Source organism: Vipera ursinii, assembly GCF_947247035.1.
Source record: "Vipera ursinii genome assembly, chromosome: 2".
Lineage (NCBI taxonomy): Eukaryota > Metazoa > Chordata > Lepidosauria > Squamata > Viperidae > Vipera > Vipera ursinii.
The window spans coordinates 33,338,262-33,365,303 of NC_139513.1; the positions used below are offsets into that span (position 1 = coordinate 33,338,262).

At 39.3% G+C, this 27,042-nt stretch overlaps 1 protein-coding gene across 2 annotated transcripts in view; it reads left to right on the plus strand.

Annotated features, from left to right (window-relative positions):
• The window catches only part of ATXN7 (ataxin 7), a 75,114-nt gene that overhangs the window by 19,127 nt on the left and 28,945 nt on the right, over positions 1 to 27,042 (plus strand). For both annotated transcript variants that reach the window (XM_083355978.1, XM_083355979.1), the window contains one exon: positions 14,477 to 14,581. In XM_083355978.1, coding sequence (XP_083212104.1) covers positions 14,477 to 14,581 — 105 coding nt within the window. The remainder of the gene's footprint in view (positions 1 to 14,476; positions 14,582 to 27,042) is intronic.

The following is a 27,042-nucleotide window of genomic DNA, read 5'->3' on the forward strand; positions in this document are numbered from 1 at the left end:
TATTTACCTAATTGAAACTCTTTATTCAGGGCAGAATTCCATCCATGTGAAAACCCTGTTTTGAATCCTAAACCCATTCAAATCAGCCATTTATCATAGGACTCTGTTTACTTATTTCCCACAACAAACCCTATTTCTATATATTTTGGTAGTCAGTGTCTCTTTTAAATGTTGGCCGTACTGCTGCAAATGTCTGTCAAAATAGAGCTGAATAGATATTTCTTGTAATCTTTTTTTTTAAAAAAAAATACAACAGCAGTAGCATTTATGCTTATATATCACTTCACAGTGCTTTACAACTCTCTCTAATGGGTTTACAGACTCAGCCTATTGCCCCCAACAATCTGGATCCTCATTTTACTGACCTCAGAAAGATGGAAGGCTGAGTCAACCTTGACCCAGTGAGAATCGAACTGCTGAACTACTAGCAGTTGGCACTCAAGAGAATTAGCCTGTAGTAGTGCATTCTAACCACTGCGCCACCACGGCTCTAAATACAGCCTGTGCTTTAGTTCATTTTTTATTTGCAACTGCCTTACTTTTATATTATTTGTTTTTAGAACATTTTTTTCAGTGCGGTTTACAACACTAAGAACATTGATTAATTTAAAATAATTAATCAGGGTTTTATTAAAAATAAAGTATATAAACAGAACTTAAAACGGTAGGCATTTATTTAAAAAGCTGTAGCAGCATACAGATTTGGAATATTTTCATATTACTTTCCTAAAAACTTATAGGAGACTAAAGACATCTATACCTAGTGTCAGAAAGATAACAAAGTAAACACTTGATGTGCCTTGTTATAAGGCTTGTGTGGAAGAGCCAGTGAGGATTAAAATATGGCATTTGGATGAATTTACGGAAAGAGCCTTTCTTTCAGATACAGGGAGATTCTTCCTTCATGTTCAGCCAATGAACATAATTCCTAAACTCTTCTCACATTTTATGTCGCCAAATCAGGTCACTTCAAACCTATATTTATGCCTATTTGTTTACAAAAAATCTTAGTGTCTTCTCCTTTATTGATTACACATCTAATTTTATCTTGTTTGGTTTTAGTCCATTGTTCTAACCTTTCCAGATGGTTTTAAATCATTTTTTGTTACGACTCTTGTCTGCACATCACTTGTATATTTAATAAATATACTCTATATACCTTCATCCAGGTTTTTTATTAAGTGATCATTGAAATTTGGCTATTAAATATTAAAAACAATATTCACCAAATATATGGTGTAAGACATTGGTAAGAAGCAGATTCTCTGTTGCTACATAATAGCATAATACCTTTTTTTAATTGACTAAGTGGGGACAGGGTTTGTATTAATCATAAGTATACACCAAATTGGAGAGTGCTCATGGTGATTTGTGTAATTTGTGTAATGATCTTCTTACCTGACTATCACAAATTAAGGTACTTGTGTCCATTTATATAATTTGTGTAATTATATCATTAATTATATCACTTGAATCAGGTAATGATATTCCCATAATGAAGTTGCTACTATTCATATATGTCATTTAGTGAGGTAATGTTCTTTTTATAATGATACTATAGAAATGATACTAATTGCGGTGGAAAATTGATCTGTTCCATATCTAATCTGTTGCATCGGGATCTGGTGAACTGAGGTTTCATTGTAATAATTTTGCAACCACAAAAAATAATTTTAAATATTTGTTAGGGAAAAATATAAAGTAGGTAGTGAACTTTTTTAAAGTGTTGATTTACCTGTAAACATTATTTAAAACCATGATCACTCAATAGCAGTTACTTTAGATTACATTTTTTAAATGTTTAGGGTGACCCGCTCCCTCCTTAATCAAGAGGTGAGGGAGGAACCCTTGCAGGGTCGTGCCAAGGAGTTTAGTCAACATCTGTCGGACAAAATCGCTCGGATTCGGACCGGTCTGGACTCCAACTGGGCAGAGTCTGACGATCAGGACACGGGCGGTCTTGTCGATGTTATCTGGGAAGAGTTTGATTCTGTGACCCCTGAGGAAGTGGACAGGATTATGGGGAGGTTGAGCTCCACCACATGTTTATTGGACCCGTGCCCTTCCTGGCTGGTTTATGCAGCTTGGGAGGGGACACGAGGCTGGTTCCAGGCGCTTATATCTGCCTCTTTGAGTGAGGGTAGTTTCCCCGCCGTCTTGAAGGAGGCGGTGGTGAGACCTCTCCTCAAGAAGCCTGCCTTGGACCCAGCTGTGTTAAATAACTTTCGTCCGGTCTCCAACCTTCGCTTTCTTGCGAAGGTTGTTGAGAGTGTGGTGGCGCATCAGCTCCCTCTGGTCCTGGATGAAGCGGATTATCTAGACCCGTGCCAATCGGGTTTCAGGCCCGGGTACAGCACGGAGACGGCATTGGTCGCTCTGGTGAATGATCTCTGGAGGGCCCGGGACAGGGGATATTCCTCTGTCCTAGTCCTATTAGACCTCTCAGCGGCTTTCAATACCATCGACCATGGTATCCTGCTGCGGCGTCTCAGGGGATTGGGAGTGGGAGGCACAGTTCTTCAGTGGTTCTCCTCCTATCTCCTGGGACGTTCGCAGTCGGTGTTGGCAGGGGGGCGGAGGTCGACCCCGAGGTCTCTAGTTTGTGGAGTTCCTCAGGGGTCGGTCCTCTCGCCTCTCCTGTTCAACATCTACATGAAACCGCTAGGTGAGATCATTCGTGGTTTTGGAGTTGGGTATCATCAGTATGCTGATGATACCCAGCTTTTCATTTCGACCCCAAACCACCCCAGTGATGCCCTCGACGTGATGTCCCGTTGCCTGGAGGCGGTTCGGGTCTGGATGGGGAGGAACAGACTTCAACTCAACCCCGACAAGACTGAGTGGCTGTGCATACCGGCATCCCGGGACATTCAAAATGTTCCATCTCTTTCTATGGGGGGTGAGCTCTTACCCCCCATGGATAGGGCTCGCAACTTGGGAGTCCTCCTAGATTCACGGCTTACTCTGGAAGATCATATAGTGGCCGTGACTAGGGGGGCTTTCGCCCAGGTTCGCCTGGTGCGCCAGTTGTGGCCCTATCTGGACCAGGATGCCCTGTGTACGGTCACTCATGCGCTCGTGACCTCTCGCCTTGACTACTGTAATGCTCTCTACATGGGGCTTCCCTTGAAGACCAGTTGGAGGCCCCAACTGGTACAGAATGCAGCCGCGAGAGTTGTCTTGGGAGTTTCCCGATACTCCCATGTTACACCTTTGCTCCGCGAGCTGCATTGGCTACCAGTTGTCTTCCGGGTGAGATTCAAGGTTTTGGTAATGGTTTTTAAGGCCCTACATGGCATGGGTCCGGAGTACCTTGGGGATCACCTGCTGCTGGCGTCAACTTCCCTCCGCCCCGTGCGTTGCTACAGAGTGGGCCTCCTCAGGGTGCCACCGGTCAGAGAATGTCGGCTGGTGGCCCCCAGGGGGAGGGCCTTCTCTGTGGACGCCCCGGCCTTATGGAATCAGCTGCCGGTTGAGCTCCGGATGGCGCCTGACCTTCACTCCTTCCGACGCGGTCTGAAGACCTATCTATTTGAACATGCCAGCCTGGCCTGATGGGGGATGTGTTGGGGTTTTTATTGCGGATTTTTATACTATTATTTATTGTTTTAGCTTGGGCTCTTATTTAATTCTCTTTTAATTTTTGTACTCTGTATTTTTATATGTGCCCTGTTCACCGCCCTGAGTCCTTCGGGAGAAGGGCAGTATACAAATATAATAAAAATAAATAAATAAATAAAGAAGATACTGAGAAATTCAGATTTGTTCAACATTTTTTCTAAAAACCTGAAGCATAAATACATAGGGGTTTCATAGTAATAGTTATTGGAAGAAAAAACAACCCTCTGATCTAGAGTCATCTTACAATTGTATCTGCTTGTTATCAGTATTTATTTTTTCACTTTATTATAAAATTATTTAAAGCAATTGGTTCATTGTTACTAGCTAGAATTACAAATAGTTCTGAGTTTTAATACTGACTAGAGCAGGGGTGGCAACTCATAACATCACGTGACATGTCACAACGTATTGTGACTTTTTTGCCATTGCTGGCAATAGGGTGGGCGCAGTTTTGCTATGATTCAAACTGCGGGCCAGCAGTTTGACACCCCTAGACTAGAGAATCCATAACCCCCTGGCTCATCCTTTCACAGCATATTTCCTTACCAGATTCCTGAATCCTTCAACAATTATAGAATTTCTAATACATTGCCTTCACTGAAGAAATTGGGATGCATTCAAAGATGTATCTTACTTGAAAATAGCCCATGTTATTAAATATACAAAAAAGTGATCAGTAATTCTGGTGCATAATATAAACAAGCTGTGTTCTGCCAGCAGCTCATGAAATGTGCTATACATATGCTATATAATTGTAGGGACGCGGTGGCTCAGTGGGTTAGGATGCTGAGCTTGTCGATCAGAAGGTCAGCAGTTTGGCAGGTCGAATCCTGAGTGCCGCGTAACAGAGTGAGCGCCTGTTACTCATCCCAGCTTCTGCAAACCTAGCAGTTCGAAAGCACGTAAAAATGCAAGTGGAAAAATAGGGACCACTACGATGGGAAGGTAACAGCGTTCTGTCTACCTTTGGCGTCTAGTCATGCCGGCCACATGACCACGGAGACGTCCTCGGACAAGCGCTGGCTCTTCGGCTTTGAAACGGAGATGAGCACCGGCCCCTAGAGTTGGAAACGATTAGCACGCATGTGCGGGGGAACCTTTACCTTTACCTATGCTATAAATATTTAAAGCAATTGTACATGTAGCTATATTGGCTGTTGGAAAGCTCCTTATAAGCTCTTTTAACCAATTGAGCAAATTTTAGAAATTGCTTGTTGGAGTTCTGGAAATAGATAACCAAATCTAAGGAAAAATTTTAAAGCATCAATTCCAGTTTGCACCTCAGCAGTTTCAGTTTATTTTTCAAAATATCATTAAATCATCTGTTGTAAAAGAACAGATGTTTATATAAAACCAAGCTACACATGGCTGTCATTATTCACAGTACTGTAGTTCCCTTCCAATGTTCAACTTAACCAACTAATGAGATTGTGAATATGTGAATTAGTCTGTTAGATGTGGTGCTTATGTTTGTCTTCTTCCCACCACGAAGACTGTTCTCATTTTCTTCCTTTTCATCTCCTTCTCACTTGGTCCTGATAGACCTTGCTGGGTCAACCTAGTCAAGAGTCACCTGCCTCTTTCGTGAGTCAGGTGAAGCATGTAGTGGCATGATCCAGAGACATCTGCATCATAGAACCAAGAAGTCAGTGTGAATCATGATTCTATCTGTCATGAACAGATAGCAAGGTACTTTGAAAAAGGCAAACTACCACAAGGAAGCCATATGGAGCCTTTCAACAAAGCTAAACTAGTAAGAACTGCTGTGACTAAACAGGAAGGGAGATCAAATAAGTGCTTATCCCAGCCTTAAAAGTTGTACTTTAATGCATGCATAGCGGGTCATCCATCATTTTCTGTAGGTGTGAGAATAAAAATGTGACTGTGCAAAAACCTTTATACATATATATATAAAATTATTCTCTAAATTGCAGATACATGAAATCAGAGATAAAAAGTGAGGATAATAAGAGCCACATGTACTGCATAATCAGAGTGGCGGTTTTTTTTACTTGAAGAGCCTTTTGTAAATAGTGTTACAATGTGAGAAGCAGAGACAAGAATCTTAAGAGTTTGATGTAATATGGAATTGTAAAATAAGATGAGGGTTTTCTTTTTGAGATAATGCGTAGCTTTGTACTCTTCATAAATTGTATAATTATGCAATCTTGTCTAAAGCAGATCAAACTGGTATCACCAAAACACTGGATAATGGAGTCACTTTTGAATGGTGGCAAAACATGTCTCATATTTTCTTTCAGAGTAGTAAAGCTCAGCTGGTAGTTTTACCATTGCATTGCAACACTGAGGCACACCCAAAACTTACTTTTTGACTTTGTAGCAATAAGATGGGGCTGGCCATATGGTCAACTGGTAAAACACGGATTTTGGCACTCCTATTTTCTCCAATTCTGTTTTCACAGTTTGAACTAAATGTAGTTCTCAATTTAACAACTATTCATTTAGTGAATAGTTACAGAGATGCTGAAAAAAGTGACTTATAACTTGTCCTTGTGCTTATCACTGTTGTAGCATTCCTATGGTATTTTGGGTGCTTTGGCAACTGGCATATATTTAAAACAGTTGCAGCATCCCAGGGTCACATCAGATTATTAATATCCCTTGGGATGATGCTGAAGATGCTGTGAATGATCAAAACTGCTAGAAAACACTTAATGCCCCATGTGCTTTGCACAGGACCTAATTATCATGATGAGGGTAACATCACCATTTGTGACCAGCACAGATGGCTTCTGACAAGCAAAGTCAATGGGGGAAGCCAGATTCACTTAACAGCCATGTTATTATTTATTTAACTGCAGTGAATCATGGAAGGACTAGGCAAAAAAGGTAATTAAATTGGGCATTGCTTAGTGAAGTTCCAGTCCAAATTGTAATCGTAAATTGATATCTACTTGCATAGGACAGTGGTTGATGTTATAACTCTAAAATAGTTTGGGGACAGAAAAGGGCATCCTTAGTTTTGCACAAAAGCATAGCACAGAGTCGTGATTTAATAGAAGAATTAATATCTGGGAATTTGTTTTAATTATTTATATTGAACTCTTTGGCCAAAACTTTTCCTTTTCACACTCATATTTATAATCCCCCCCAAAATGCCACAGAAATAAAAGGAAAAAAGGAAGAAGAAAACAGACAAGGCAATTATTTCTAATGTTCCCATTTTCTTATAATGACCAGCTGAAATTATTAGAATCTCACATGTTTCTTGTTGTTCCTTCCAATTGTCAGTTGCCTATGCCTTTTCAAGAAAAACTTGTAGGATCCAGATTATATCCTTATCAGCAAAAAGAAAGAATGGTGTTGCTGTTCTTTGCAATTCAGTTGAAATGGGCAATATCTATGAAGGTGGGGAGAATTAAGCTGATAAAAGCAGTTGTGAGGTGAAAATCAAGTTTTTATCTTGTTACTTAACACTTATGAATGCCTGTGGCTGCCAACAAATACGATCACTTACTTTCTCTATATTGGAAAGTTACTCCTTTTCTCCAGTCCAAATTACCAGTCTTGTGCCAGGAAGCTACAAATGCCTAATTTTAATTGCATCTAATTCTATATGGAACTTTTGATCCTTCTCTTCAAATAAGTGATCCTGCAGACTCTGTTAGCATATGTCCAGAGGGCTAAACAAAAGTTCAGGGATTTCTCAGTTGCTCTGCTCATCAGCAAGATTTTGGATTCGGTGCACAGTAGTAAAATATGTTTGTCAATTACCCAGAATTATAGAATAGGAAGTAATGTAAACACTTTTGGCAAAATCTTAGGGTTGGGAGAGATCTTGGAGGTCTTCTAGTCCTACCTCATTCCCAGTGAAGAAGTCCTTATACCAGGGGTAGGCAACCTTGGCTCTTTTATGACTCGTGGACTTCAACTCCCAGAATGGCTGGCTCAGGAATTCTGGGAGTTGAAGTCCACGAGACATAAAAGAGCCAAGGTTGCCTAACCCTCCCTTATACCATTCTGGACAAACGGCTACCCAGTCTTCCCTTGAACATATACAGCTATAGAATACCCACAGCTTTAGGAGGCAGGCTGTTCCATTGCTTAATAGCTCTGATAGTCAGGAAATTCTTCTTTAATTCAAGTTTGGATCTCTCACTGAACAGCTTCCATCCATTGGTTCTTGTCTTAGTGTCTTTTATGTTTTGGAGTAAGCAGTCATGAAGATAATCAAGCTCCAAGCCATGAAGGATCATCAGGATCTTGAATTGTACCAGGAAACATACAACAACCAGTAATGATATTATATGACAACATTGGATTGTCCTGGTTAATGTGGGCATTTTGTACTAGTTGCAGTTTCCAGGGTTAGGGCTATGCATTCTCAGTAAATTTAGTTTTAGCAGACTTTATTAATATTGTAAAACATATTACTTCTTACAGGAAACTCAGTAATCTATTCTGAGACTTCCACAACGGAAGTCGCAGAAAGAAATGTGGTTTTCATTCATTCAGTTTCCTTTGATTACATATGTTATCAAAGTAAAAAATGATCCCGAGAACAAAAAGTATTAGTATAAATATCTAGGTTGGCATATTAAAATAAATACACATTGAAGAATTTCCTTCAGTAAATTGTCAATCATAGTGGAAGGATTAAAGTTAAAATTCTAAGGAAATATGAAGACATGCAGTATTTTATTTTCCTTACCAACTAAATAAATTGTTTCCAAAGTACTTTACCAGCATTCCCTAGATTTCTTAAAATAACCAAGCATTTAGTAGCTTATTCACTGTGTCATGTTTGTGAAACAAACTAAAATGGTAATCCCTATCCATGTGGGAAATGTTTCAAACTTGAAGTGCTTTTTTTTCTAGCATGAAGAATTTCATACATTCCTGGTTGTAATCTGAACTAAATTTAATGGCGTGTGCTGTATTCATTATTCTTATAATTACAGCTGAGTAAGAAAATACCTGCTAAACAAATAAGTAAAGTACATCTTTCACAACACACCTCTGTGTTCTGGTTGCTTTTGTCTCAACCACAGTGATGTTAGATTCTATGCTATGCCCATGCTAAATTAGTTCCAAACCTACGAATGTTATGTAGGCCGTTTTGTTGAGTAAAGAATTGAAATTATGTAGCTCTTAATTGTGAACAATTTTTAAACTATTTTAATTAATATAGTGTGTTCAGTACATAATAAAAAATTGATCAGCATGATAATGCCGGTGCAGTTATATCTGAAGCATGTAAATTTGGAATAGATGTGGATAGTGAGATAGATGGCAAATTTAATTAATAAATATGGTGGACTGCAAGTACATAAATGAGCTGTCCCAAGTGCATCCATCTCATGTCTCCTTTAATGCACTGGTTAAGAAATTCAAAGTACTGTATTCACTTCCAAACTCATAAATTAAAGTAAACTGAAATTTAGAGAACTGTAAATTCCAAATTACGATTTGTTTAGTTTTGGAACAAACCAGCACTAAATGTTATTTCAGATACTGACTTGTTTATTAATTAATGTTCAAATAATCCTCAAAGCTTTTGGGCAAAGTACATGTGTGTGTGATTGAAACTCAGAAGTGGGCATTTGTTTACATATCAGGATAACATAGTTTCATTGCATCTGAACCAGGTCTTAGAATGTGATTGTCTACAATATCTACAATATTGTCTGCAATATCATAAGAGATAAGCCTCATTGAATTTCTTCAGTACCTGGCTGTTTTGAAAATGAGCCAGGTGTCTACTATAAATTACTGACAAAGCCATCTTGAGTGTGTCTGGCTATAAAGTTGAGGTATAAATTAAACAATAATACTAATAGAACTTAACTATTGAAAATATTTTTGTAGTAATTATTATTTTCTCAGTATTTTAGATGCCAAGAGATACTGTTCCCTCTTTCTGATTATCTAGTTTGACATTATGTATTCACATGGAATATCTATCTATCTGCGATGGAAGCGGCAAAGCATGTTGACTTTTCCGCTCTCATTGCGTCCGCAGATAACCACCCAGCCGCCCTGTTTAGAGTGACCCGCTCACTGCTTAATCAGCGACCGAGGGATGACCCCTTGCAGGGTAGGGCTGAGGAATTTGTACAGTATCTGCAGGACAAAATCACTCAGATCCGAACTGGTTTGGATTCCGACTGGGTGGAATCCGGCGGAGTGGAGAGGACAGGTCTTGGTTATACCATTTGGGGTGAGTTTGACCCTGTTTCCTTGGATGATGTGGACAGGATTATGCGTAGACTGAGTGCTACAACTTGTCTATTGGACCCATGTCCCTCCTGGCTGGTTTCGGCCGCTGGGGAGGTGACATGGCTGGCTCCAGGCAGTTGTCAAGACTTCATTGATGGAGGGTGTCTTCCCCTCTGCCTTAAAAGAGGCGGTGGTGAGGCCCCTTCTCAAGAAGCCTGCCCTGGACCCAGCCTCCTTGAATAACTATCGTCCTGTCTCCAACCTTCGCTTTGTAGGGTGTTGAGAGTGTTGTGGTGTGTCAGCTCCCGCAATTCCTGGATGAAGCGGACTATCTGGACCCGCACCAGTCTGGTTTCAGGCCCGGTTACAGCACGGAAACGGCATTGGTCTTTTTAACTTTTGTATTGTTAGCCACCCTGAGTCCTTCGGGAGATAGGGCGGCATATAAGTCCCAATAATAAATAAATAAATAAATTGGTCACACTGGTAGATGATCTCTGGCGGGCCCAGGACAGGGGTTGTTCCTCTGTCCTGGTCCTACTTAACCTCTCAGCAGCTTTTGATACCATCGACCATGGTATCCTGCTGTGACGGCTCGGGAGGTTAGGAGTGGGAGGCACTGTTCTACGGTGGTTCTCCTACCTCTCGGGCTGCTCGCAGTTTGTATTGGCAGGGGGGCAGAGATCTACCCTGAGGCCCCTCACTTGTGGGGTGCCTCAGGGGTCGGTTCTCTCCCCTGTCCTGTTTAACATCTATATGAAGCCGCTGGGTGAGATCATCTGTGGCTTTGGGGTGAGGTATCACCAATATGCGGATGATACCCAGTTGTTCATCTCCACCCCGAGCCAACCCAGTGATGCCCTTGACGTGATGTCCCGTTGCCTGAAGGCGGTGCGGGTCTGGATGGGAAAGAACAGGCTCAGGCTGGACCCCTCCAAGACTGAGTGGCTGTGGATACCGTCATCTCATATTGTCCAACATGTTCTATCTCTTCTGATGGGGGGGAGGTATTGCCCCCCTCAGAAAGGGCCCGCAACTTGGGTGTCCTCCTGGATTCACGGCTTAACTTGGAGGATCATCTAACTGCTGTGACCAGGGGGGCCTTCGCACAGGTTCACCTGGTGTGCCAGTTGCGCCCCTTTTTGGACCGAGATGCCCTATGCACGGTCACCCACTCCCTTGTCACTTCTCGCCTGGATTACTGCAGTGCTCTCTACATGGGGCTGCCCTTGAAGAGCACCCAGAGGCTTCAGCTGGTGCAGAATGTGGCCGTGCGGGTGCTTATGGGAGTTTCTCGATACTCCCATGTTACACCACTCCTGTGCGAGCTGCATTGGCTTCCGGTTGCCCTCCAGGTGCGATTCAAGGTGCTGGTAATTACCTTTAAAGCCCTACATGGCTTAGGCCCGGGGTACTTCCGAGACCACCTGCTGCCATTGTCAACCTCCCATCACCCAGTTCGTTCCCACAGAGTCGGCCTCCTTAGGGTTCCGTCAGCTAAGCAATGCCGGCTGGCGACCCCCAGGGGGAGAGCCTTCTCTGTGGGCGTGCCAACCCTCTGGAATGAGTTGCCTCCGGAGCTGCGGACGGCCCCTGACCTTTGGTCCTTCTGCCGTGACCTAAAGACATGGCTGTTCCAACAATCGAGCCTGGACTGACTATAGTTTTAAATTAGATTTTATTGGGTTAATTGTTATGTATTTATTACATTTATGATTTAATTCTTTTTTAAATTTTGTATTTTATGTTTTTTAACTTTTTATTGTTGTGAGCCGCCCTGAGTCCTTAGGGAGAAGGGCAGTATATAAATTTAATAAATTCTAATTCTATCTATCTATCTATCTGTCTGTCTGTCTGTCTATCTATCTGTCTATCTATCTATCTATCTATCTATCTATCTATCTATCTATCTATCGTATCTACACACACACACACACACACACACACACACAAACACACACCCCCCAAAAAAAAAACATATTTCAGAAGATGTTCTACTACATTGGTAACAGGAAACCTGTGCTCACTGTATTCCAAAACTTGCTAACATTGAAGTTTAGGCAAAAATGTAAAATTATATTATTTTAGAATATTTGGAGAGAGTATAATGAATTACACTATAGGGTCTAGTAGGGAAAAGTCCCTACATATTATTCTATATGTGAGATTTAAGATTCAGAGGTTTTGAAAAACCTCAAGAAATACTTTGGCTTTACAGTCTGCCAGTTAGGATTATATTCCTGTATAACTGCTTGCTTCTTCTATATAGTAACATGCAACAATATTCCAAATATTTGACTCTTTGCTGAACCACAACGCATATAAAGATATAAAGATACTCTCAGGTTGAACTAATCTGCTGCTGACTGCATCTAGATATTTTTCTTGGCTACAAAATTTAGTAACAAAAATAGCTTGTCATTGCATTCTTCCAAGATTTTTTTTTAATTGACTTCCCAGTCTAGCCTCCAATTGTAGCTTCCGTGGCAGGCCTGCATCCAAATACTAACTGAGGCCGAAGCCATGACAACTTGTTATCACTTATCAACTTGTATTAGTTCTAAGCTTTTTAGGTAGGGGATCTTAACCTCGGTCCATAGACCTCGGCGAGGGGGGGGGAGTGTGGATCAGCAGATAGATGATTGAGTTCATAGACATCTAACTGTAATGTATCTTATCTTGTTAATGAATTATTAAATTAATAAATCATATTTATTACTGTATTACATATTTGTAATTTCTACATATTGTGGTAATTATTTGAGCATAATTGGTTTCCTTTGTAATATTACATTATATGTGTGTGTGTGTGTGTGTGTGTGTGTGTGTGTGTATGTATATATATATATATTTGTGTAAATTACTAACAAAGAATTTAGGGAGGCTGATATGCATTTCGGACTCATTAGTCTTCATCAGTCAGTCATACCCTTCTGAGATTCGAACCTGGGCTGCTTGCACGTTAGGCAGTGTTTTTACTTCTTGAGCCACAGGTTCTCTCTCGCTTTGCCCCATGTTTGGGGCCTAGCAAGGTAATCTAAGAGTTAACATATGACATATATATATATATATATATATATATATATATATATATATATATATATATATATATATATATATATATATATATATATATACTAAAGGTGTAGGGGCGACGTTTCGACGGGATCCCATCCGTCATCATCAGGCTGGTGGCTTCTGCTTTCTTCTTCTGGGAGATATATATATATATATATATATATATATATATATATATATATATATATATATATATATATATATATATATATATATATATATATATATATATATATATATATAATGTATTTTATAAGTATAGTTACATTTCTCTGAGAAGGGGGTCCCTGAGTTTTGCTAAACTCTCAAAGGGTCTGTCTCATGAGAAACCCCTTTCGTAAAATGTAGCTTGGAATCTCTATCCCAAAGATTTTAGATAGCATATTACCTTAGTCATGTGACAAATAAGAAAATCTCTTAAAACACTAAATAGTATTTAATGTTAATAATAATAATAATAATAATAATAATAATAATAATAATAATAATAATAACAACAACAACAATAACAACAACAACAAAAATGCTAAATAGGATGTTAATGAAGTATGGAATTTTTTTATTTTGTTTTTGTTTACATGCATTTTCTTATTCACTTTCTCTCACTTTGTCTAACAAGAAATATACTTCTGAGACATTAGATGGTTTAGTTATAATATGCTGTTCAATCATACTAAAAGCTAATTCCTCTGCTTGTGCTCGGAAGCAAGCCCAGAATATCCATTGTTACAAACAGGTGTTTTATAGATTCATAAATGGATAGTGAAGTGGGCGGCATATAATTTTAATAAATATTCTAATTAATTTCCTACATATCTGCAAGCTGAATCACAAACTAACTGGTCAACCTTCAGTATAGCTTCAGTATGCTATTTTTGTACTAGTTATTAATTACTCTGCCCAGGCTTAACAGAGTTTGGTTTAACATAGTATAAATTTGTTCCTTGTTCAGTTATGTGTGAATTATGGCAAAGTAATAATAAATATCTTATTTATGGTGAAGAAGAAAACATAATACATTTGGTAAAAATATGAGAAAGTCTTATATGAAGCTCATTTGGCTGATAATCGTCTTTGGAGGTCATTCTATATTTCTCACCATTCAGAATACGGGAGTAAAGAGACTTAGGACAGAAACTTTCTGGATCCAACTGGGAGAAAAAACTATGTTATAGTAAATATGTTAATTTGACATATTCATGTTTAGTTCTAGGAAATCGTTTAATGTGTTTTGTGTGGTTCTGCTGAATAATTTTCAAAATATTTTAAACATTTTATCTCCAGTCTTGGTTTTTAAATATTTTTCCCTATTCTTAACTCTCCTGTATGCAGTATCTTATCTTGTTAAAGTATTGTGTTTTAAATTGGAAATCACAGGGAGTTTTTCTGAGGCGCAAGATGACTTAGAAATGCTTCTATAAATATAAATAGTTGAATAACTCCATGCTCACTTTCTCCCTTTGGGCCTTTGCCCCTCTGCTGCCTTTGAAATACGATATCAGGGTTTCAATTATGATAACATCAAATATTACTTTTACATAAATTGTATGCTGATTCTGATTAGCAGTGAGATATATTTTTGTCCTTTTTATTTTAGATATGCCAATATTTGGTCTTTGCCCAGCTCATGATGATTTCTATTTGGTTATGTGTAACCACTGTAATCAGGTCGTAAAACCACAGGCATTTCAATCACATTATGGTAAGTACTGAACCGTTTTTTTAATTGTCAGGGTTTGAAGATTAAGCTTCACAACTTTTAATTATCCTTGTTTATTATCTTAAAAGCTGATGGTGCATTTGCATTATGTAAATATATAAAAATATGAATAATTCATTATATATTAAATTATAAGAACTAACTGGACATTTTTAATGTTTAGGAAAATAATGTTAGCACAATAAGTATAACACTATATTATCCAGCCTTTGCATATTTAAACTAGGAATGTTAATTCTTTTTTATTATTATTATTATAAATCAGGCTTGGATTTTGACCTTATAACTACTATTATGTGCTATCAGGATGGAGGCTGTTTTTGGTAATTTAAACCAGTTGTGCAAATACTACTTGGTTAAAATGTACGTTTGAATGCCTTTTCCACTATACAGTATGTTCAAACCTTGTCTTGGGGGGATTCTATAGAGAACATCCTTGTCTGCAAGGAATTAACACTAAAAAATCCTATATATAGGATTGATATGCACTCAGTTATCAAAAGTAATCATATCTGGATAAGAGGAATACTCAGTTGTCATTTCAACTTTATCTTTTGATTTGTGGTTTATGTTCTGCTGTTTAAAAATGACCTAGTGAGGCTCAGCTAGATGGCAGCACTTAACTGTTCTGGTTGAGCTGAAAAAGTTGAGTGGAATCATTTGGGCTGAAGAAATTCTAAGGCTGTAGGCTGCACTAACCACAGAAATGTTTCTCAAAAAGACAAAAAGAAAACAATAAGAATTGAGTTTTCCTTAAAATATAGTGTATAAAAGCTCTAAACAAAATTCTCAAAATGTGTGTCAGAGTTGTTTACTGCTGCTTAGATTTTGTAATCAGATTGTGAAAACTTCTCATTAGAAAATTGAGAATATGGGAAGAAATTGACATCTACTTTAAAATTCCTTATTTTTTATTAGAATGGGAGTTCCCAACGTTGTGCCATTTAATATGTTTTGAGCACATTGTGAGCTTCTTTATAGAATTGCTGCACTTGAAAAGATTAAACCAGAAAGGTATTTATCAGAAGTAAAAGCTGTGAAGATTTTCCCTGTTAATGGTTTTCAGCCTTCCTTCTACCAACCATGTTTTCTTCTTTCTTTTTCTAGCCTTTCCATTTAAAGTTCCAGTTCCCTTATTTGGTCATCCTTTTTTTCCTCCTCTCCATTGTTTCCCCATTTTTCTTCCTATTTTTTATATCATATCAAATCTAATGCCCCAAGATATTAATTTAGCGTATAATGGGATTTCATGTATGTATGTGTCTTTCTGGCTATTTATATCATTCATTTTCTTTGTTCAAGTATTTATACAAACAGTTCTCCTGTTGTAAGAATTATTCCCAGTAGCAGAATAAATTTTATTGCCCTTCTGCAAACATTATGATTTAATAGTGACACATGACCACGGAGACGTCCTCGGACAAGCGCTGGCTTTTCGGCTTTGAAACGGAGATGAGCACCGGCCCCTAGAGTCGGAAACGACTAGCACGCATGTGCAGGGGAACCTTTACCTTTACCTTTTTAGTCATATCCACTTTGGAGACCCTTCTTTAGGAGCATCTTTAACATTCTTTCAATTTCTAGATCAGGGGTGGGGAACCATGGCCCTTTTATGACCTGTGGACTTCAACTCCCACTAATCATAAAGGGGCCATAATTCCTCCCCCCCCTTCTAGATGAAGCCACTGAAAGATTCAAGTAAAATTTGAGTCCCAGAAACCAGTGTTAAAAGCAAGAAGATAATAAGATGTACCAGCACAAACAGTTGTTCAGCAATACTGTTAATTACAGATTATACAATAAAACCCAATAACCACAGCATTTTATCAGCCACTGCTAAATACTAGTTTATGCACACCAGGAGAAAGATCATGCAGAGGCACCAGTACTTTAAAGGAAGCATTGCTTTTATAATAACCTGTCACAAAAGCAACTCTTTGTAATATATGTTTTACAAACATACATAACTTGACAGCAGGTGAAACCTGAACCAGCCTTACAAATACGGCCTAAGAATTTTTCACTTTGTTTAATATGTAATGGACACAGAGTTCCAGGCCTTGTTTACTTATTTTATTGGAATGGCTACCCAATTGGCAAAACGTCATTAAACGATGTACTATTTCAGTAGCAAAGTAATTGGTTAAAGTGACTTACTGAAACACTTCCTACACTGAAGCTGAAGTGCAAAATGCTCCTGGGGAAATGCCAGGGTACTTTGTGTAGCGGTGATACAATTTCATACAGCTCTGCCAAGAAGAAATTAAATCAGCCATTGCTAGAACTAGAGATTAAATCCCATTGCTGGAATCTGGAGTTGGTGAACTGCTGTTTGAGGGCTGGATAAGCATTTATATGGAACCGACTCAAGTTTTAATGGTAATTTGTTAAACTATACACAGTAATTAACTCAGGCCTTTTGTTAGTAGTCAGCCACAACTTGTGCCTGCCTGGCACAAGACAGATAGGCTGAGATTCCTTGCTGTGAAGAAAAGGAGGAACAACCAATATTATTTTGGCAATTAAATCACAGCTGATGGGGAATCTAGTATTTCAGATACTACTTAAAGCACAAGTTTTAGAAACTATTTTTATACTAATTTCAATATAACTGTATCAAATAAAATTGACTTCTGCTTGACTATATGTTGTCAGTAAGACTTTTAGTGGATACTATTGCACTGTGATATTATGTAGATTAAAATTGCAACTGTGAAACGAATGTAAATGCACCTGCAGTTTTACAGAACCTTGTATTGTTCAAATGTAAAGCAGAAAAGGTCAAAATTTTGTCTCTAGTGAAATGACCAGGACCTCATATTTTCTTCTATATTTTGTCCTTCTTTATTGAAGATGACCCTATCCATCATCACCTATTAATGCCAAGGATTTTTTCTCAGCATTAGTACATCTCATCTCATGAATTCTGTTTCTCCCCAATATTTGTTTCTCGCCATTCAGCAGATAGCTTATATAACACAGTAATTTATAGAATATTTAAATCATGAAGAAATCTAATGTGGGATCAAACCCCATTGAAAGGGAAAAGATACACTTTCTTCAGTATAAGATTGAGACACATGTCTGCATTAAAGAAAAGATATGAATACTCATCTATCTGCACTTTAGCACAAGATCAGAATAAGTATTGTGAAGTTGGGCTGCAGCCCAAATTCACAATATAATCCCCCTTGATCCCTCCATGGCCTTTGATCCCATTTATTACTGCATCTTTTGGGGCCAATTTAGGGGATTAGGAGTGGGGGGAGAATGATATTAAGTTGGTTCTCCTCCTTCCTCTGGGTCTGGTTGACGAGGGGAGATTGAACTGGAGGCCCTGCCTTGTAAGATGCCACCAGATTCTATTCTCCCTGCTGTCATTTAATATCCACATTAAGCTGCTGGGTGAGATTATCTTTTGGCATGGTGTATGCTGATGATATTCAGTTATACATCTCTGCCTGGACCAACAGTTGATGCCATTGAGGTTCTTTCCCCATATCTGGAGGCTGGGGAAGTGGAGGAGGTTAGATGGGAGAGAAGCTTCAGCTCAATCCTATTTTTGGTGTTTCTTGGTAGTCCATATAATACCACTGCTGCGAGCTGCACTGGCTCCCAGTGGGCTTCTAAGCACAATTCAAAGTGCTGGTTGTTACCTTTAAAGCTCTACATCAGGTGTGTCAAACTGCCAGCCTGTGGGCCGGATGCGTCATCAGGAAACCACACCTACTCATTGCCGGCAGTGGAGAAAAAGCTCCGATACGTCGCACGACGTCACATGACGTCGCAAATTTGACATATCTGCTCTACATGGCTTGGGGCCAGGCTATTTGTGAGACCACTTATTTTCTCTGCTCATCCCATCAGATCTAGCAAGTAAGGTATACTCTGGGTTCATTCTATTAAACCAGGGGTCCCCAACCTGTGGACCACGGCCCACTAGTGGGCCATGAGGGGTTTGCAACCGCGCCGTGGAAGCAGCTGGCGAGCATGTACGCACACTCCATTTAAGTGTGCGACAGGTGTGTGTGCACACCACTCAAACAAATGGAGCTGCACACACACTTGCCTTCTCGCGCAAAACCATCTCTGCCCACCACCACCACCAGTCTGCAAAGCTGGAAACGTTGAGGACCTAATATGGGATCAAAAATGTCATTTTGTTGGATTCTCAAATCATGTCTTATCTGTGGCAGCCACCTTCCCTATGCAACAGCATCCTCTGATGTTTATTTTGAACCTCTTAGCCTTCTGTAAGGCATTAAAGAACTTATTGCCCCAAATATTTGGACTGGGTAATTAGGAGAGCTTTGCTGTTGAATATGGTTATATATTCTTTATGAGTTAGATTGTTTTTGTTTTGTCTGGGATTTGGTTTTTCTTAACTGTTATGGTGGTGATTTTAACCCTTATACGTTTCCCACTTTTGGTAGATGGGAAGCCTTATAAATTGTTTAAATAAAGAAATAAGCCTTTCTCTAATTCAAAATTTATTCCTTTTCCAATTAACTAATATTAAAGTCTGTTTAACATATTCTACCAAATAAATCTGGGTAGCACTGTCTCAAAAAGACTATCAGAGTTTTATCACATAGGACTTAACTACATCATATAAAGACTAATGTAAAAGGTTAAACAAAATTCCTTTTTTAAGCGAAAACTGCATTTCCTTTTGAAGTGTTTCTTAATAATCATAAAAATCATTTGAGAAAGACTTAGTATTGTATCAATAATTAAATAACATTCTCCTCTCTATGCCATGCTCCTCATATTCTTTTGAGAATAATGGAAGAGAACATTTAATATTGAAAGGACTATGGGTATGCTTAAGATAAAGGTATAATTTACCATCAAATGTTGCAGAAGGGGAAGAAATATAGCATGTAGCAGTTGAAGTACCGTATTTTTCGGACCATAAGACGCACTTTTTTCCCCCAAAAGTGGGGGGGGGAAACGAGGGTGCGTCTTATGGTCCGAAGGTGATCCGTATGGCCAGCCCCAACCTCTGCAAGTGGAGCACGGATCGGCACGTGCTGAGAAATGCCGATCTCACGCTCCTGCACTCTCCCTCGCTCGGTTTCAGCTTCCCTTGCTACAAGAGAAAGCAGGCTGAAACGGAGTGAGGGAGATTGCCAGGAATGCGAATCGGCTGATCTCGCGCTGCTGCAATCTGCCTTGTTTCAGCCTGCTTTCTCTTGTAGCAAGGGAAGCTGAAACCAAGCGAGGGAGTTTGCAGGAGCGCGAGATCGGCCGATTCGCATTTCTGGCAATCTCCCTCACTCCATTTCAGCTTGCTTTCTGCAAGAGAAAGCCGGGCTGCAGGGCCGCCTCCGCGGGTACTGCTCTAATGCAGAGAGGGAAGGACAAAGAGGGAGGGAGGGAAGGAAGGAAGGAAGGAAGGAAGGAAGGAAGGAAGGAAGGAAGGAAGGAAGGAAGGGACAATGGGAGAGGGAGGGAGAGAGAGAGAGAGAGAGAAAGAGAGGGAGGGAGAGAGAAGGAGAAAGAATTTTTTTTTCTTGTTTTCCTGCTCTAAAAACTGGGTGCGTCTTATGGTCCGAAAAATACGGTAGTTCTCTAATGAGAAAAGATAGAAATATATAAAATTATATTGGTTTGATGGGAATTGATGGGGGAAAATACACTGTCGCCTTGTTTGAAATTTTCATTTCAGGAGTAGGTTATACTGTAATGTCATGAGAGGACTGACATAACGAATTGGCCTCAAGCCCAGAGTTACTAATATGCATAGGATAATGAGTGATTTCTGAATGGATGGAAGGCAAGGGGGAAACATCTTTGAGTTTCCAAAGGTTCAGTTTCAGCAAGGGTTGTTAACCTGTTGCTTGCCTAAAGCTTTACTTTAAGACCACTTTAGGTATCATCTCTTAAAGCAGGGGTGGGGAACAATGGCCCCTTTATGATTTGTGAACTTCAACTCCCAGAATTCCTGAGCCAGCATGGAATTCTGGGAGTTGAAGTCCACAAGTCATAAAGGGGCCATCGTTCCCCACCCCTGTCTTAAAGGTCATAGCAGCTAATCTGCTGCAGTATCTGATAATAGAATTTATACTCTCCTTTTAAGATTACATTGCAGAGTTGCTGGAAAGGGGGCTTGTTTTACTGAATGAGTCTGCTGAAGTTGAGCCTTCTAGTCTAGCCTTTTTCAACCTTTTTAGCCTAGGGAAGCCTTTGAAATAATTTTCAGGACTCAGGAAACACTTGCATAAAAATTGCAATAAATACAAAAACTTCAGTATATAATTCACCTCTAACCCACACACTCCATATTTTAACTGGAAAATTAATAATGGTAGTGGTATTGTTATCACTCGTACTCTCTCAAATTATATTAATTGTCAAAGGAAATTTGCAGAAAGAACAAATAACTTTTTGTACCTCTTAGAATTCTCTTTGTTGCACTGTTGAATGTCAGAAAATTGCTAAAAATCAGCAGCATAGTTTCCACAGTCTCCATAATTTTGACAGAAAAAAATAAAAACTATTATACAAGCTCTGAAATAGGCACAGTTTTAAAATGAGTAATCTTCCAATTCCTTTATAAAATTGAGAACACCTAACAATTTTAGCCCTGACCACTTTTTACAGTATGATTGTATGCTTATTGGCTTGTTTGTTAAAAATTGTATGTTTGATTATTTAAAAAGAACACTCCCAAAGAATTTACAATAACATCAGTATATAAAAATGGTTGTTTGTAAATGCATGCAGTATTGAATGGGTTTTTTTAAAAAAAAACAACTTTATTCTAGTGTATGATCTGTTGAATTATTCTTGTTAACAAACCCAATTTATTTCACATACTTCTTTTCTATAAAGTTTTTCACAAGGCTGTATACACAGTAAATGAAACAAAGCTGCTTCCAAAATAATTACAGTATTTTAATAGAATAGTTGGGGTTAGGATAAAAAAAATATGAGGCACATCATAAAAGGTTCATTTTATGTTATAACACAGATTGTTTTTGCTAACTCCTACATCTAAGTCATCTTTCTTCAAAACTCCACTGGTCTTTATCCATTGCCTGAAGAAGTATCTGTTATTGATATTTGCTCTTGATGCCTACTGGCCCTCTGATCACATGACTGAGATTTGCAATATTTTTTGCCTGTTTCCAGCAAAAAATCTTCACTTTCTGAAAGGAAAAAAGTGATGAAGTACAGGTTGTCCTCCATTTACAACAGTTCGCTTAGTGACTGTTCAAAGTTACAATGGCACTGAAAAAAAGTGCCCCCCAAGCCACAGCCGAGCAAGACACCTGCCTGCCCGCCCGGCAGCGCTCTTCCTCCTGTCCAAGGTTTTCATTGTTGTGAGCATTTCTGTTGAGGATTGGGAGTAGGGTTGGGTTGGTTTTTATTCCCCCCCCCTGTCTGCTGGGTGATTGCAGCAAGTTTTGGTCAGTTCACATGACCCTGGGATACTGTGACCGTCATAAATATGAATCAGTTGCCAAGCATCTGAATGTAAATCACAAGACCCTGGGGATGCTGCAACATTCCAGCTGATCGGCACTTCTTCTGGGCTCAGAAGCGCCAGGATCAGCGCCGAGCTCCAGCTGGAGCCTGGCGCTGATCCTGACACTTCCGCTGAGCCCTGACAGCCCTGCAAGTCCAGCCATCTCTCGCTCAGGCTTGTGCGGTGCTGCCACCGGTTCAGCTCATTCCCCTCCCCCGCTACCACTTTTTGAAGATGGTTGTGTACCACCTACCAGGTGCCAATGTACCACAGGTGGTACCCGTACCACTGGTTGAAAAGCCCTGGTCTATGACAATCACAGAGGTAGTTGGGGGAAAAACATGTCCTTCCATGAAATGAAGTGACTACACAGCCAAACCTAGAAGCTATTTCCCAAATAGCAGGACAAGTCTTTCAAACAATGCAGCCGCCCTAACCATTCAACAAAAGTTGATTTGGGTGATCACCCTAAAATGGATTGCACAGCCCTGCGCAGAACACATTTCTATATTGTTTTATTGTCTCTGCAGCCTCCAGGACTTCATCACCTATTATTTAAGATCTCATCAACAGTACTATATTTCAAAGAAAAGATGCAGCATACATGTTTTGTAGAACAATTAAAAGACATATAATGGATCTAAATTAATTTGTTAATGGTGTCATGATAGGTGTTGTAATATACCGCAAGAAGCTACTCTGTAATATCTCTGTAGCGAAGACATAAAGGAGTTCCCTGAGGATGGGCTCCAGCACGAATCCAAAAGTTTGGAAGACAAAAAAACAACAACCCTGGTCCCAGTGACCGACCCAGATAGGATGCTGCAACTTTATCCTCGGACACAAATATTCGCCTTCATTCGTGACATAATATTTTATACGTAGTAGACCGGTTGCTACCTATTTACGTCTATTAGCAGCTCTAGCTCTTTTTCCAGTTATGGGCAATGTCATCACTGTCGTCCAGGTTTTCACAGTATGATGATATTTGACTGTCAGTTCATTTACAGTGTGCTCATGTGAAGTAGCGTGAAGAATAATGTATGTGATTTGTGTAAGTGCACCTTAGGAAAAGCTGGAAGTATTTAGACTTCACAGTTCCCCCTTCTCAGCATGACAGCTTAAAGTAGGTTGCTGCTAGCATTATTCAGGCAGAGTGATCTTGGAACGGGAACCAGCCTTCTCTTCAGTCATGCGCTTTGAGCTTTCTCTCTTCTCTGCCCTTTGTATCATTTTGGACGTGGTGAGATGGTTGACATGGAAAGAACACAATTGCTGTTATTTGAGCATATTATTTTCTCTAGAACTGAACAGACATGCGGACCACCACGTGCACCTACACACATTGTTAGCCATTTCTTTCATTTCAGTCTTTCCAAACCAGAAATGGTTCGTTCCACTTATTGTCAGTTAAAATTTAGTTCAAATAATATTCAGATTTAAATGTCTTCCATAAGCTGCTAATTGGAAAAGCAAGCAGAATAAAAGAGAAATCTGCACTTCCCAAACTGAGTTTATATACTTACTTTATATTTATACTATCACACATTGAACAGATATCTAGCTGTCTCCCATGAAACGAGTAATAAACAGTAAAAAAAAATGAAAACCCTATTGTAATTTACATAAATTGGGCTCCCCAATTATAATAGTGTAAAATTTTGAAATGTTAAATTTTCACAGTTTTCCTAAATATTAGAGAGGGAGGGTGCCATACAGATCTCCAGAGGCTGTTCCAGTGAGTAGAAGTTTCTTCCCCAAATGTCTTAGAATTTTATGTTCATTTTTGAATTTACCAGTTTTATATGTCAATTGCTTGTTTTAAAGATAGATTATTAATAGGAACATTATAATTCACATGAATTTACTGGGTTCATTTCTTCCAATAATATCTCATGTAGGTAGTCCACAGTTTCCAACTGGTCACTTAACAACCAGTTAAGTCCAATTACTATGAAATTCAAAAATGCTATTTATGACCCATCCTCAATGTTACGACTTGCACACGCACACAAAAACTGTGGTCAAGTGATCACATTTTGAACACCTGGCAGCCGGTATGCATTTACAATCTGTTGCAGCATCCCATGGTCATATGACTGCAGTTTGCAGGATTTTTTGCCATTTTCCAGCATAAAAGTGCAAAAAACACCCATTGGAAATGCTAGAATCATTTAATGACCACTTGATTCCCTTAGTGACCATGGTGATCCCTTTAAATGACCATTATAAAAATAGTTGTAACATCGTGTCCAGTAACATAGTGCACTGATCTACAACCTCAACAACTTAACGACCAAAATTTCTGGGTCCATTGCCATCGTAAGTCAAAAATGTATTTAAAAAAATTAACTGTATAATTTTGAGTGATCCTATATTTATAAAAAAATTGATTTGTCAAAGAAAGTAAAAAACTTATTTGATAAATGTAATCCCAAATATTGGAAACTTATAGATCATATATAAGATAATGTAATTAATTTTAATAAAAAAAAGATCTGTGCAGTCAATTAGATTAGATTTATGGTTTGGTAAAGTCATTGTACCATGGATATTGCTTTTAGAATGTAGTCACAGAACAAATTTATAGTACAGTGCAATTTTAGTTTTTGAATGCAATGCACAAAATTCCATTGTATTTACTTTAAATAATAGATGTAATGACATTATTATACAATTATGTAAATGCCATTTTGTAATGAAATCATCACAGATGAGGTATTTCTCAATTTAATGGAGAATTGGGAAACCTGGACACAACTTCCTTTTTACTGAGCCATTGAAGCAAAGTTTCACTATAACAGAAAGCATAAATACCGGTATCATAAAGATTGACAGTGGGTAAAATGTTTATTATAACTATGTCTTCATCTAATTCTCTTTAGCTATTTATTTTCCTGAAGTATACTCTTCTCCCTATTTTTCTATCCTGCTTTCTATTAATACCAGGACCTCCCTAGTTTAGGTCCTTCTCTTGTACTTTTTTCAAGCTTTTTCCTTATCCCATTATTCTGTCCTCCCATTGTAACCTCTCCTACCAGTAGTAACTAACAATAGATATCCCTGATAGGAAACTCCTGATACGAAGCAGTCAAGAGTTTTGTCATCAGCATATCCAGGTTATTGATGTTTCTTCTTCCAGTTAAAACCACATGAAATTATGGAAAAGTGAACATCTGTCTCCAGCAGATTTCTGCGTTTCCCAGTATGGGTGCCAGCTGGCAGCTAGAATGACTGTCATGCCATGGGGTGACCTTGCTGGGATTTTGTATTCTTGGCATGCACTTCTGCTGTCCTTCATGCATCCCTCCTAAGAACAAACACGCCTGCCACAGTAAGACAGCGTAACAGAATTGGTGGTAGTGATGGTGGAATTATACCTGAGAGCTAATATCAAATCTGATTTATTTTCAGACTGAATATATTATGTACACATACTGAAAAGGAAACTGTGGCTCTCATGTCCCTTTCAGGATTCAGCAGATGTCTTTTATTTTTATGATTTCTTGTTTATCTGAGTCCTGCTTCCTCCATGCCACACTGCCTACATTTGGTTATTGAGTAGTATACCCTTTTCAGAATAAACTAGAATCCTATTTCGAGATTATTCTGTAATTAAGCTTTTTCAATTCTAGTTGTATAAAGATCAGGGCCACACCGTTCAGTTAAGCTGATTTTTTGTTCATGCCCATGCACGGGAATCTAGTGAACTAAGGACCCAAATGTGATTTTCAGAAGGCAACTGGACTTCCTTGGTTTTTCCTTGAAAACGTTTTGCTTCTCATCCAAGAAGCTTCTTTTGGATGATTGAGAATCTCCATAGACACTAGTCAACTAGGAGTTAGCGCTATTTTGGCACTTGATAAGGGTTAACAAAATTCAAGAGAGGTTGAATGTAGAGACTTTAGGCTGATTCCTCTTTTGACTCCAATCCCAGGCTTTGCCACCTCTTCTGCAATAATTTTATTTATTTTATTTTAATTCCATTTATATCCCGCCCTTCTCCGAAGACTCAGGGCGGCTTACAAGCTTAGCAGTATAATGTTCTTAGGCAAGAGATTATCTTGAGCAAAACCAGCCTTAGCTTCAAAATGAGTACATGACGCTGACGTTTGAGCTATTTCAATTGTTTGACAACTGTTGATTCATCTAGTTTGTCAGTTCTATTATTTATTTATTTTATTTATTTATTTTATTTATTTAATTTATATACCGCCCTTCTCTCAAGAGACTCAGGGCGGTTAACAGGGCAATACATAAAAAACAGCTACAAAAGTTAAAATTAATTAAAACGTGATTAAACAATGGCCATAGTACAGATTTAAAATTAACGTCATAATAACAAAACCCACCCCGTCCCATCAGGCCAGGCCCGCTTCCTTAAAAAGATGGGTTTTAAGGTCGCGCCGGAAGGAGCGGAGGTCGGGCGCCATCCGGAGCTCTACCGGAAGATGATTCCATAAGTCCGGTGCGCCCACAGAGAACGCTCTCCCCCTGGGGGCCACCAGTCGGCATTCTTTGACCGGCGGCACCCTGAGGAGGCCCTCTCTGTGGGAGCGTACTGGGCGGAGGGAAGTTGACGCCGGCTGCAGGTGCTCCCCAAGGTATTCTGGACCCATGCCATGGAGGGCTTTGTAGGTCATTACCAACACCTTGAACCTCACCCGGAAGACAACTGGCAACCAATGCAGCTCGCGGAGCAAAGGTGTAACACGGGAGTATCGGGAGACCCCCGACACAACTCTCGCGGCTGCATTCTGTGCCAGCTGGAGCCTCCGAGTGGTCTTCAAGGGTAGCCCCATGTAGAGAGCGTTGCAGTAATCAAGACGAGAGGTCACGAGCGCATGAGTGACCGTGCGCAAGGCATCGCGGTCTAGATAGGGCCGCAACTGGCGCACCAGGCGAACCTGGGCGAACGCCCCCCTAGTTACAGCTACAATATGGTCTTCTAAAGACAGCTGTGAATCTA